A 14,593-nucleotide genomic window follows, 5' to 3' on the forward strand; every position below is an offset into this window, starting at 1 on the left:
CCAAGTTTCTCACAATCATACTGATGCATCTCTCATGCATTATTATGGTTATGTGAATGGTCAACGCATTGTGGTCTTCTTTGATTTTGGGAGTATGCATGATGTGGTTAGCGACTCTCGTGACGAGCGCACATCTAGAAGCTCGACCCATTGACCCATTGCGGCCTTTGGATTTGCTCCTGGCATGCACTCTTCATTTATGCATGCATGAATGAATGTCCTTATTTGACCATGTCCATTCAAAATGTCCGTTTTCGTTGAAAGTTTGTGATTTCTCCTCTCTCAAGATACGATGTGATTTTTGGCATTAAGTGGTTTAAAGGTCATAATCCACAAGTTTGTTTGAAAGAAAACACTCTCAATCTCGCAGTTGAAGGAGCACCTCTCGTGGTTCTTCAATGTGACACTAAGATTCCATCTATGTCACTAATCTCTCTCTCTCATGTTTTGGACGAGGATAAACACGTAGTCTCATTCTAGAGAAGCATGATTTGTTGCATGACAAAGAACATGAAAAGATACATGAAACAAAACTGAAAAAGAACAAGAGAAGGAGACTCTCTCAATCCTTTCTTCTCCAAAGCACGACACACATGTTTTGCAGGATAGAGATATGATTGTTCACAAGGATGATGGTTTAGATGATGATTTTTTTAGTGAAGCTAACCTCATTGCCGATACGATCAATCTCGTAGAGCTCTCCAGTCCAGGTCCAAAGAACCCACTCAGGAAGTATTGTGTGTTCGCATGATTAGTCAGCACGCATTGTTCGAGTGTTTCATTCGTGACGGTTTCTTGTATTTTCCTCATCGTCTTTATGTGTTCCCTTTTCACAGGTACGCCGTATTGTACGATGTACATGATTCACTCACGGATGAGCACGGATGTATGTGGATCACTCTCGAAAAGAAACAAAGTTTGCATTCAAGGAATTCTCATTGTTTTTCGATTATTTGTTTTCTCAATCGCTTTTCAATGTTTGTTCTTTGGCATGACACAGTCTTAGAAAGAGCACGAGAAAGATTGTCCATCAAGCATGGGCATTTCCATTGTGATTTGTCACAGTTGATAGGTTTAGGTCGAAAAGTCAAGATTCGATATCACTTTTTGCATGTGTTTGGTGAACGGTTTGGCACTCCGCCACTTTGTTCATCTGCATTGCATGTCAGTCTTTTAGCATTGCATGCATGGTTTTTTAGGAAGACTAGTATTTTTCCAGTCACTGTACATGGAATGGGTATGTTCATGATTTTGTGTTGGAAGTGGTTTCAGGAATTTTCCTCCTTGGAGATTTTGGAAGGTGGACTCACGTCCATAGACACAGTTGGAACATTGCAGCTGCCATGGATCACTTTGTGTCACTTTCGGCGCGGTCCAAAGAAGGAAGCTTTGTAGACCTTCATGAAGTGCAAGTATCGAATAACCCACGCATCAGAGTGGGCCGGCGAAGAGTTCTTTGGAGGATTCCAGATACCATCGGCGCACTCCCTCGACGCCTTACAGTTCGGTACCAGTACCTCACTTTGAAAAGGAGGGGATGTTACGTGCACAACTAACCCTATGTACATGTGGACAAGCTATCTCAGGTCTAGGGTTTAGGTCAGCTTAGGAAGTGTTCTCGCATCTTTGTGAGCCCGTGAGCAAGCCGTGCATGTCCAGGCACTTAGAGTAGTTTCATATCCTCTGGTTGCACACAACTTGATCATCAACATGACATTCAGTACCCATCATGAGCATTTTACAGTCCACAAAACCCATTTTCGCTATTTATCCATGTTTCACTTATTATTTAATAAGTGACTTTCGTTGAAAACTGGGTAGGGCAAATTTGCTAAGTTACTATAAAAGAAACCTAGCGCTAGCACTTTCTAGCAGAAGAGGCAGAAGAAGTTCCAGCAAGCTGTAGTGCACCTTCTCAGCAAGACCGGTAGGAGGCCCTAGCGTTTCCAACCAACAGATTCAGCATAGCGTTTTCAGGTTGCAGATCAGCCTTGGCGTTTTTGCTACAGATCAACTGGTGTTTCAGTTTGTAGCACTTAGCCTAGCGTTTGCAGATTCCGGCGTCAGATCAGTCCAAGCACATCAGCGTTTTCAGTTTTCAGCACTTAGACATAGCAGATCCAGTCCCTAGATTCGCAGATCTCACCTACCCGCAAGAGATCCTCGCCGTATCGTCATATCAGCCAACCTTTTCAGATTCAGCTTGCTGTCCGCAAATTTCAACATCTCCTCAGCGAATCGGCATCACGTTGTCGCCCTCGCCAACACTGTTAGAATTCAGCAGAAGTCAGCGTTTTTCAGATTTCAGCCCGTCTTCGTCGTCATTATCACTGTCATCGACATCGTCGGCAAGTCCATTGCATCTAGACTATTGTACGAGATTTGTGCAATCAATAGCATAGACCTCTCTCGCCATAGAGAGGGGGGCCCTTGGAGGAGGGTTTGAGAACCGTTTGGTGTCGTATTCTTCTCTCTCTCTCTCTCTCTCTCTCTCTCTCTCTCTCTCTCTCTCTCTCTCTCTCTCTCTCTCTCTCTCTCTCTCTCTCTCTCACGGTTCTTGAACGGTTCTTGGCGAGGGCGAGCTGGTTGGTTCTTGGTTCTTGGTTCTTGGTTCTTGGCGAGGCAGGTTCTTGGTTCTTGGCGAGGGCGAGCAGGTTCTTGGCGAGCTGGCTGAGGAATCTGAGGCGAGGGCGAGGGCGAGGGCGAGCTGGCTGAGGCGAGGGCGAGGGCGAGGGCGAGCTGGCTGAGGCGAGGGTGAGCAGGTTCTTAGCGAGGGCGTGCTGGCTGAGGCGAGGGCGAGCATGTTCTTGGCGAGCAGGAATCTGAGGCGAGGACGAGCAGGTTCTTGGCAAGGGCGAACTGGCTGAGGCGAGGGCGAGTTGTCGCGCTGCAAACCTGCTGGACGAGGGACGAGAGGCGAGCTCTCTCTCTGCTGAACGAGAGTCTTGGGCGAGGGCGAACTGCTGATCTTGGACGAGAGACGAGCTCGACTGGGCGAGGGGCGAGCTGCTAGTCGAAAGACGAAGGGCGAGCTGCTGGTCCTGTGTCAAGAGGTCGAGCTCCTGGGTCGAGGACGAGAAGCCTACCAAAGGGCGAGGACGAGTTGCTGCCAAGGGCGAGGGCGAGGGTCTTGACCTCTAAAGGACGAGGGCGAGCTGCCTGCCAAGGGCGAGAGCGAACTTGCCTACCAAGGGCGAGGGCGAGAAGAGCCAAGGGCGACGAGACGAGATGAGCTTGCCAGGGCTAGGGCGAGGACTTTGGTGACGAAGGCGAGACCTCTGTTGGTGAGTCTTTGTTCTTCTCTCTCAGATGGACCAACCAGCCGAGGATGGTGATGCAAGTGGCTTCACCACCCCACAAAAAATGAAAGCGACTTTCAAGCAGAGGAGCAGAGATAGTATACTCTCGTCAAGCTCACTAAGGGCAGGGAAAACCATCAAAGTCCAAGATCATTTAATGATGGAGAGGGTTCAAGTAATGATAAAATCTGAGCTCAACTTTATGAGAGATGACATCAGGAAAGAGATGTACGCAAAGGCAGATAGTTATAAGAATTCTATGTATGCAGATATGAGGAAAGAATTAGATAAAGCGATGCTTGATAGGCATGATGAGATGTATCTATCTGTGAAAGGGGAGATGCAGGCTCTAATGCGGGCAGAAGTGAATGTAATGGAATGTATTATGCAGAAAAAGTTGGATGAGGCAATTGCAAGCTTTGAATCTTGGAAAACCAATGTGGAAAAGTGCATGAAGGAAAAAGATGCAGTGATTGAAGAGCTTAAAGGGGAACTTGCTGCTTGCAAAATTATGCCCAAAACGGAAAGGGGAAATCAGCCCTCGATGTTAAAGGAGCTCGAAGATATTAAGGAGCAGGTGAAAACTCTGAGCGAAGGGGAAGAACAAAACTCGAAAGAGGCTTCCTCATGTGCGGAGCGCCTTTTTAAAACACAAGAGAAAGTTGACGAAGCAGAAAAATGGATTGAAGGTGCAAAGAAAGGGAAGGCCCGGATGCCAAAAGCCGCACAGACTTCTACCATCATCAATATGACCATTGAGGAGGAACAGAAGAGGACTAGAGCCCTCCATGTGCGTATTACTGGTATCAAAGACACCAAAAATGTAGAAGACGAAGTGAAGGAACTCTTGCAGCGCATGGGCATCCCGAAACGTATGCACACGGGTGCTTGGAGAGTAGGAAAGAAAGGAGTGGATGAGAAGGGAAATGTCAAAGAGAAAGCACTTATTTTGCGTTTCCCGACTTTGGAAACAAGGAAGGAATTCCTGAAGAAGAGACCGGCACTTACGAAAACTGGAATATTTATGGGGGATGACCTTACTTTAGCACAAATAGCACATATGCAAGAGTTGATGCCAGAGATCAAGGCAGCAAGGGAGAAGGGAAAAATTGCCTTTTATAGAGAAGGGAAAGTAGTGGTTTTGGAAAAACGCACAGCATGACGGTGCGAGACATATGGGACCACACTCCGGATGGCGGCATGGAATTGTAATGGATCATATAGGCTGGATGTGGGTGCCTTTGAGGATAGCTTCAAAGATAGAGACATTGTCTTTTACTCAGAGACACATCAAAAATCTGGACAGTTGATGCCAAGTGTGACTGGTTATTTATGGGAGACAGCTTGTCGGCCAGATGCTAGATCCCAGCATGGGAGTCGAGGTTCAGGAGGGGTAGTAGTCTTATTCAAGGAGGAGTTGCAGCCGCTATTACAGATTGTCCGGAGAGATGACCAGGCAAGATACATGTGGGCGAGACTGAGAGCTAAGACAGGCAGATTCTTATACATTGCTATATGTTACTTTCCCCCTAGCACATCAGTCTATACCTCACCTAGAGGGCAATCCCCTTTCTCTATACTTGTTGATGACGTATGGGAGTTCTCTAGAGATGGAGATATCATTCTCTTGGGAGACTTTAATGCCAGGACGGCCAACTCCCAAACGGTATTTTATGATACCTCGGAGGAGATGCTTAGAGAGATGGATATATCGGAGATGGGGCTTGACAGACACTCACAGGATAGAGAGCACACAAAGTATGGGAGATATCTCATAGAGATGACGACTACGCATGGTCTGGCCATACTTAATGGTCTAGAGATTTTTCCTTCGTCTGGGGGATTCACATGCTTTCCACACAGACATGGGGCCAGTACAGTAGACTATGTCATGACTTCACCGAGCTTCATCTCTAATATTCAGGATTTCAGTGTGGGCCCTAGGCCTGTTGGAGTAGCAGTGGACCATGCTCTCCTGACTTTTTCAGTCTCTTTCCAGTATAGTGTCTCTCAAACACCACGAAGGATTGCACACACACGGTATACTTTTACACCAGAGACGGATTCAGTTTATGTGGAAGAGATTTACAGACGGATGTGGGCAGCCGAGCCTGTATATACAATGGAGGAGATCACCACTTTAATGACGGAGATCTTGCATGGGGCAGCAGCAAAGGCATACCCACACACTCAACCAGATCAGAGAAGACATTCTGGGAACATGCCTCAGAATAGTTGGTATGATGAGGAATGCAGAGAGATGAGAGTTCAGATTCAGAGCGAGCTTATACTTGGAGTCATTACATATCGACAGTCTCGGATTGCTCTTCGGCGTTTAGTGTGACGGAAGAAGCGGGCCTTTTTAGCCCAGATGGAACGTGATTTGTATCAGCTCTTTTTGAGTCAAGATTCAGGTGAGGCCTGCCGTCTCTTTCGTGAGCACTCACCTCCTCTAGTGATTACCTCTCCCGAGACTTGGGGTCAATATGCAGCATCATTATATACAATACCCGGGCAACCACCATTACCAGACCCTCTAGAGCCATGTCCAGCCACTAGTACCTTCTTTACCACTGAGATGGTGAAAAACGCCATTGACAGGATGAGGACTAGGAGAGCATATGATCATGATGGTTTGGTGGCAGAGCACTTGATACATGCTAGAGATTTACTGTGAGAGATTCTTGCACGGTTGTTTAACCGTGTCATGTGTGAGGGACTACCCGAGTCCTAGAGATTATCTACTATTGTACCTCTCTTCAAGGCAGGGGACCCCACAATGCCAGGGAACTACCGTACTATTATGATAGGGCACACATTGGCACGGTTGTATGCATCCATTCTTGAACAGCAACTGAGTAAATGGGCAGAAAATGAGGGCATACGAGCAGCAAGACAGGCTGGATTCAGGAGGGGTTTCTCCACTTTGGACCATATTCTTACACTCAGAGCCATTATTGAGGAGGGTCGGGCTCATGGGAGACGGATGTATTGCTGCTTTGTGGACTTCCGCAAAGCATTTGACACAATGCCGAGGGCCAGATTGATGCACAAGCTACTAAAGTTGGGAGTACCCACAGAGATCATATGGGGAATCATGGCTTTATACGGCTCAGTGACTGGCCAGGTACGCACTCCTGAGGGGATTTCTGACATTGTTCATTCCACTATTGGAGTGAAACAGGGGTGTCCTTTGTCCCCTACACTTTTTGGTATGTATGTAGATGAGGCTCTGACTACATTGACAGAGAGGGTGACAGAGGCGCTCAGCTAGCAGGGACATGGATCCCTTTATTATTATATGCTGATGATATTGTGTTGATATCAGAGTCGCCAGAGGGCATGCAGAGACATTTGGATGCATTGCACAACTTTGCAGAGGATAGTGGACTGTCTGTGAACCTTGGTAAAACCAAGATTATGGTGTTTAACACCACACCACAGTGGGTCAAGAGATCGGCACCTGCATTCGTATATGGTCAAGACACTGTGGAGTACACAGATGAATATACATATCTGGGGGTGGTATTCACGGGACCAAGGTTTACTCTGAGGAGAGCAGCAAAGACTAGACTGTCCAGAGCCTATGCGGCATTGGGAGGGCTAGAGAGGATGTGTTCGCAGGTTCAGTTTCAAGAACCACGAACAAAGTTATGGCTCTTTGATACTTTGGTTGCTTTAGCTATGCTTTATGGGGTCCAAGTGTGGGGACTATCTGTGAATCATGACAGTTGGAGGAACATGGAGAGACCCTTGGTATTTATGATATCCCGGATGATTAGAGCCAAGGCCTCCGTACCACATGCAATTATTCGAGCGGAGGTAGCCGCCCCTCCTATAGAGATTGAGGCTCTTACCAGATCAGTGTCCTTTATGCACAGTCTATGGGATACACATAGAGGCAGATATACCAGATTGGCTCTTGAGTCCTCTAGACAGTTAGCGATGCAGGGAGATGCATCATGTTGGTATGCGCAGATGACCTCATGGTTTCAGAGGCATGGTCTCAGCATGGATAGATTGCCTCCCTTTCAGTATTCCCTGGATGCACCCTCCCTACCAGTCACACGGACGGAGATCACTAGACTCATTCGGCAAGATCTTATACAGTTGGACACCAGAAGGACATGGGTAGAGCCGATGCAAGAGTTGGGCACCAAGATGGCTTTCTACAAAGAGCACCTTCTCCAACTTTCGGGAGATGGGTTTGTGACTCGTCCAAGCTACATGGACACTCATTTGTCTCATGGTCTGCGATGTGCTATTGGTCAGATTCGCACATCCTCACACCAACTGACTGAGACGGGTAGATTCAGAGGGATACCGCCGGAGTCTAGGATATGTCAACTATGCGGTAGAGAGCCAGAGACAGAGCTACACTACATATGCCACTGCACTGTGTATTATGAGATACGAGGGCGCTTCCATTGCTTATTCAGGGAGGGTTTTGGACCCCTAGATAGAGTCATGAGGTATCAGGATCAGAGATGCCTTGGCCTATATCTACTTGAGCTACACCGACATAGAGATAGTCTGTTGAGGAGACATGGAGTACGATAGTCGCAGAGACAGATCACAGAATTCTTTGGATCGAGGGAGCCAAGAGACCAACCACCAGCACAGGGTTGTACCCGCATTCATACGAGAGGCACCCTCATTGACAGGGCGACTGAGCTCGGGAGATCGAGACGACCACGACCGAGACACAGGAGCACACTACATCGACGGAGACTCCAGCAGAGGATCAGAGGCATTCTAGCACGACACCCAGATTGTCATTGAGGGCCTATTCTACATTTTCAGATTTCACATTTCACACTTCATTTTTACTTTCAGTACTTTTTGTACTTGAACTTCAGACATTGTATTAGATTCACCACTTTGTAGCTAATGGTCTCATAGGTCATTTTGGCCTTTTGAAGACGTTAATATATTATTTCATTTCATTTCTCGCAGCACCTTCATTCATAGTAGCATTCTCTTTGTTTGTGATCATTGCACTCTCTCACTAAAGAAACGGAAGGCTCTCCCTTCCGTAAGTAAAAGGAACCCTTGAGCTCACTTCGGAGCACTCATCTTGAGCAAAGATCAACATTCACTTCCGGTACATCCAACACTAGAGAACTGGTTTTAACCTTTTCTTTCCCAACTCTAATTTGTAGATTTTCCACCAACCTAGTGGCCTGGTCAATTCAGTGGTCGACCATCCTTATTCTGAATGGCGCCAATTTTATTTCCTGAATGCCGAGTTACCGCTTGACATGTTCTCTCAATATATTCACTCCTGCCCCGCCATCCAGTATTACACACGATAATGACTCCCATTGCTTCCTTACCTTATAATCTGCTTGGATGACTGACACTTCATCATCTTTGATGGCAGACATGTCCATGGCTTAAGATGCTTTCTTCTGATAATTTCGTAGTCTCTGGTAGGGTTCGCTTGATATCGTCTGATTCGATAGTTAGCTTCTGAATCCGTTCGCAGACCTTGACATAAATCTCATCTTGCTCATTGTTAGAGCTACTGTCTGAATTGGAAGACCTTTCTTTCAACTGATTGTCCTCGCAGTGCCACTTAGCTGGTCTCCTACGTCTAGTGGCTGATTGACCCTTGGGTGAGATTTGGGTTTCCTTTGAGCATTTTCCCTCCTCGGGTTTGTGTTCTCAGCCCCAGCCAACTTCCTAGTCTTCCTCCTTCAGGCACTCTTTCTAGGCCCTCACTGACTCATTTACTTCCTTATGAGCTTCTTCCTTACCATACACACCTTCTGTGAGCTTGCTTTCCTGAGCTACTAAAAACTGTGGCACCAGCCTCTGGATGGTTTTGGCCTCAGAGCACTCAGGTTGCTCCGGCATCTTCTTAGCCAGGTCCTCTGTGATCTTGGTTGCCAGAGTTCTCTACTCTCGCCACTCATCAACCTCCTTAGCCTTGCCCTTAGCTTTCCATGTAGCCCACTGGTTTTCCCATCTCCGAGCCTCTTCTATTTGCTTTGCTTGTTGCATAGGCTCATCTGGTAAATCCTCAATTACCACTCTTAACACTTCTGGTAATTACTCTCACTGGAACTGGTTCAACTGGTTTTGCTTCATACCCTTCTTATTTCACACTATCTGGACACTGGGTTGCGAAGTGCCCATACTTTTCGCAAGTGTAGCAGTTGAAATTTCTCCGTCCGAAGGCATCTCTATCTCGTCTCTTGCCTTTGGTTATGTGATACCGTCCTCTTCCTGGCCCAATGGTGATACTGGCCTCGTTTTCTCTGGTACCAACCGTTGCATTTGTTTTCGGCACCTCGAGTTTTGTTAATGCAATCATTGATAGATCTTTTCCCTCTTGACATGATGTATCATGATTTTACAGCTATGCCAGACATGGCCAACTGCCTTACAATATGTACATTGAGAGCTCTCATCAGACCTATGATCTTTGAATTTGCATTTTGAACACCGGGTCTCTACCTTACTGACTGAAGGTTTGATCTTGGACATTTGCAATCTGTTTAGACATGGTTTCAATCTTCTTCGTCTAGGATCTTTTCTTCTTACTGATCATCTGACTCACTATGAGATGAACTGAAGTTGGAGTTGGACTCCGATTCCTCAATCGACGTCTCACTGTCACTGGAGTCTCTGCGCCCTTGTGGCCCTTATCTTTCTTTGCCTGTTGCTCTAGCTTCAATGCTCTTTGTACAAGGTCATTGAACTTCTTTGTTGGTTCTGGAACCTCGTGTTCCTTGAGCTTTTTACTTTTAAAGCCACTTAGAAACGAAGCTTGCATTCTCTTCTCTAAGGGAGGCTTGTTCAGTTGCCTAGTCAGCTCTTTGATTTTCTCAACATAGCTTCTTACTGAGAGCTTACCCTGCTTAATCCTATTTAGTTCACATAAAATATCTTGATCACCTCTATTGTCGGTATACTCCATACGGATTGCTTTGACTAGCTTGTTGTACGTTCTGAGCTTGCTGGGTGGGTAGTCGTAATACCACTTCCGTGCTGCGTCCTTCAAGGTCTGTGGAAAATATTCTCCCCACTCATCTTCATTAATGTCCTTCATTGTTCGAATGCTTGTATGTGAACATCGGAATCATCTTTCTTTCCACCCTTGAATATAGGAAAAACAATCTTCAGGTTATTTGAAGTGCTTTGTATGATTGGCTCTGTGATGGTGTGAGTCATGATCCATGTGTCTGGATTTCTCCTTCGAGTTCGATTTCCGCTCCTTGGTGCGATGCTTGTTGTAATGATCAGTATCCGCATCCGACTTATCGTTGTACTGATCATCAGTTTCTGTGACTATATCCGTGTCATGCTTCCTTTTAGATTTCCTATGTGTTGCTTTCTCACTCCGTTTGCTTGTGTCACTCTCATCAGTGTGCCCTTTGCCCTTATGTGTCTTTTGAGACCCCTGCGATCGAGAACGCCTCTCGCTCTCTCGGAATGCGGTCTCCTCAACTGAGTTGAGTGTTGGGAACCCCCAAGTCCCTTAGTCTCCCTCTCGAGGGAAGGTTCAACGTAAGAGCCTCGCTCTGAGTCCTTAGCCACTGCGCTGATGTGGTCTTGTTTCTCCATGAACAGTGGTCGTTCTCCTTCCGCAACCTACTCTTTTGGGCGGCATTGCTGACTTTAGCTAACTCCAAACTCCAACTAGGAGATCGGTTCCTTGTCAAGAGCTTTAGCTCACCATCAAGATCGCTAGAATGGAATGAGCTGGTCATTTCTAACAGCTATTCCAAGTTAGAGACTTTGCTGATCAGATCGGATTAGATGTTCAGACTTTAGATAACAGACACAAACCAGACAAAGACTAAAATGGAAATGTGAAGATAAGAGATTGGAACTCATATGTATTCAGCTACTGGAAATTGTACAACTGGCACTAGATAAAGCTACAAAGGAGCTCAACGGTATGCTCAGTGATTACAAAGGGAAACTCTAGACTCCGGAATGACTAGCTCACAAAATGAAGTAATGGGTCCTATTTATAGGTACCTGGACTGGGCTTTGATTGACTATCCACTGTACAATTATGGTGGTAAATCTATCCAGTAACTTTTAGATCCTAGTAACTGTATTGGCACCCGACTAAGGCCTGTTCACCGTTTACAGAAAGGGTTGCACTGATTCATGAGAAAGAACTGTATCGGCGGTTCTAGTAGTGTTTCATTATGAGTTTCGTGTTATGAGGGAGTAGTATGTTTTCGATCTAGATTTTGACATCTTTTTTTTTACAACATACAAGTTGGTGAGACAGTTGCAGGATATTCTCTCAAGGATGGTTACTTGATGCAAAAAAGGCAAGTTATGTGTACCATGGGCTTTGATGTAAGAGTTGACAGTGTCATAGTCCACCTTTTACTGGGCATAGAGGGATAGATGTGACACACAAGGCAATTGAGGGTTACTTCTATTTGCCTCAGCTCAAGGACGGTGATGATTTAGTTCATACTTGTTTTGTATGTCAGAAAGTGAAGTCTACAGCTTTACCAATTCTAGATTGACCATGGGAGCGTATTGCCGTTGACTTTATCTTTTATCTCTCGAGGACTCGGGGTGGGCATGATGGTATTTGGTGTGACTGGAGTAGATTGACAAGGTGGTGAATCGAACAAACACTGGCATGATCTCAACCAAAACAGCAAGTAGTGAAACTAAACAGAGAACTGAAAACTGGAGACAAGACACAATGGGGCGAAGATTGCCACTCAGTGCGGTGGCTTCTAAGGTAAGGCACCCCTTGTAGTACTTCCTTTTCATTGATCTTTGACCAGATACAACTGCTGGGGAGTCGCTTTGCAATCTGGAACCATGCAGTGATTTGCAACATGCTCCCAGGGCCTCATATTTAAAGGCACGTAGGTCCAATAGCAACCACTAACAAAAGCTGGGGCTCCAAAAACTGTGCAGTCCATTAGCTGGCGCCCAGAAAGTAAACGCTTTCATTATTGGCCAAAAAGCAACCCGCGTCCAGCGGCCACGACATCAGCATCCTTACTGCCGCATCAGCACATGGCTGTACTTCCACGTCAGCAGTGTGCAAATGGCGCTGTGGATCACGCCAGGATTCCGACCGTGTTTCACGCTGGGCTTAAACTTGGGTGCTATCGTCTAAACCAGCTCCAGCTCGACTCTTTCTCCTCTCTTTCGGTTAGGTACGGTCATACCTCGTCATCATTTTGTGACCTACTCTCCCCTTACAAGAAGAGTAATCGCCCTCAATCGCGCTTGCAAAACAGATAGCAAACCAGGAGTCAGTAGACACGGACTCCATGCAGACATGCATTTGATGATTTGTTGCTTTGCACACTTGAATGACAATGTACTTGGGTGTATTTTGGAGGATGACAAATGCACATCTATCATGCATATGGTGGGAATATCTGATGTAAGTAGTGCTTATCATGTTTGTTGTAAATTCAAGGTTCTTCATTTATTGATTTAACGGTAGCTGTGAGGGATTATTTGAGCTTTGTATGTACGGTCTTGAATTAGGGCTTCGTTTTAACTCATTTGTTTCCTTGGTTGTTATGGTAGGACGTTGGGGAGTGGCTTGATGAGATAAGCTTAGGTGGTTACAAGGATGTCTTTGCTCTGAACAAAGTCACAGGAGAGTATTTGGACAACCTGTCAAATTTCACAACAGAAGAGATACTGAGGTTTATAAGGCGTTGCCATATGAAATGGGGAGACTTCATAACACTTTGCAAAGAGCTAAGACGTGTGAAAGGTGTGCGTGCGATGTTTTGTAAGAAGTATTTTTACCACAAATGCCATTTAAGCTGTATTTTGAAGTTCTGTTGTCCTCATTTCTGCAGTGGCCTGCTTGCGGGGAGAGCAAGAAGTTAGGAGGCCATGGTGGGCACCAGCTTGTTTCAGTGTAGTGTATGCGAGAGCTGCGAGGCAAAATCGCCATTCCCGGGTGGTATCACTCAAATTTGATCCTTGATTATAAATAAAAGGTTTACTATTCCGTCCTCACTTAATGTGCATACCGTTACAACTTGAGCATGTATATATCTCAAAATGAGTTTTCCCCAATTGTATACTGCTCGAGTGGGACTGTACGCATTTCCGTGCATTAGTTATTGTATTTTTTTTCCTTGTGCAGTTTGCTACTCTGTGATGCTTACAGAAGCTATTCAAATTTAAGAGTTGTTTCTTTGCAGCCTTACAAGCTGTTCGTCATGTCACCTGTAAATAGATAGTTTTGGTGGATTGTGCTCAGCAGTCGATTTCTGCGACTAGCTGTGTTGAGCTGGAAGTAAAACGCTTGTGGACTTGCAAGTGAATTTGTTTTTGGCCATGTTTGGAACAGGCAATCGCCATTTTACATTTTCATTTTATATCCTTGGTATGAGTGAGACCCACAACCATTTATCAGAATGTGGTAACACCCCCACCACCCCACCACCCCCGAAACACACACACACACACACACACACACACACACACACACACACCTCTCTGCTTTGGACTTTAAAGTTTTAGCTTTGCTGATGTTCCACACTAGATTCTTTTACCTAATTTGGCCTTTTAGCTGTCAACAACTATTTACCTAGGCACTTGATACATTGAAGCTTGAATGTTTTGCATGGTGTGACTTACTAGGGGTCAATGGGCTTAGGACTTTGCTTGGTGTAAATAGGGCACACTTTTCCTTAACCTTGGGACACAGGGTCTGTCTCTCTTTCCTTCAAAAGTCCACTTACATCTGAAGTATCATTGGTCAATGAATCATAAGCCAATAGAATCCATTTTCACTAGATATCGTTCAAGGCAACAGCATCCACTCTCTAAAATGCAGGGCAGAGCACTCTTGTATGAGTTTCTGAAGTTTTTAATATTTTATTCATGCTGGAGTACTAGGTCTTATCACCCTGGACACTCAAAAAGCCAAAGGTGAAGTAATAATCCATAAAAATTAACGAGTGATTGACGAATTGAAGTCCTCCCAAGGTCTTTAGATGTGTAGGGTCCAACCTTACTACCTTATAATCCCCAATATTGAGCACCTAAGTGCTTTCTCTTTTAAAATGGGTCTCTAACCAATAGATCTTTAATCTGAAAACATGTTATGATACAAACCAAAGGATATAATTCATCAGTTTCAATAACAAAGGGAAAACCCATTTGTTTTACCAGTTATGAGGCATGCAGAGCGGCCTATGTCAAATCGATCAAGCAACTATTTTAGAGGTAAAGCCAAAGTAACCAACATGAGGGAGATTATATGTTCATTAGATTCATTCAAATATCCAGAGACCCATTATTGTGTCTATAAACCGGTATCTGAG

At 45.4% G+C, this 14,593-nt stretch overlaps 1 protein-coding gene across 2 annotated transcripts in view; it reads left to right on the top strand.

Annotated features, from left to right (window-relative positions):
• LOC147423980 (uncharacterized) overlaps positions 1-13,467 on the top strand; it is a 122,901-nt gene extending 109,434 nt beyond the window's left edge. Inside the window, exons 1-3 of one of the 2 annotated variants that reach the window (XM_086501974.1) lie at positions 12,165-12,446; positions 12,834-13,026; positions 13,115-13,467. In XM_086501974.1, coding sequence (XP_086358100.1) covers positions 12,309-12,446; positions 12,834-13,026; positions 13,115-13,245 — 462 coding nt within the window. In that variant the 5' untranslated portion in view covers positions 12,165-12,308 and the 3' untranslated portion in view covers positions 13,246-13,467. Of the gene's footprint in view, positions 1-12,164; positions 12,447-12,833; positions 13,027-13,114 lie in introns of those variants that run through there. The other variant, XM_086501973.1, reaches the window with a different exon arrangement.
• Positions 13,468-14,593: the final 1,126 nt, after the last annotated feature.

The sequence above is a fragment of the Adiantum capillus-veneris genome, chromosome 26, assembly GCF_014529385.1.
Source record: "Adiantum capillus-veneris isolate H3 chromosome 26, ASM1452938v2, whole genome shotgun sequence".
Taxonomy (NCBI): Eukaryota; Viridiplantae; Streptophyta; class Polypodiopsida; order Polypodiales; family Pteridaceae; genus Adiantum; species Adiantum capillus-veneris.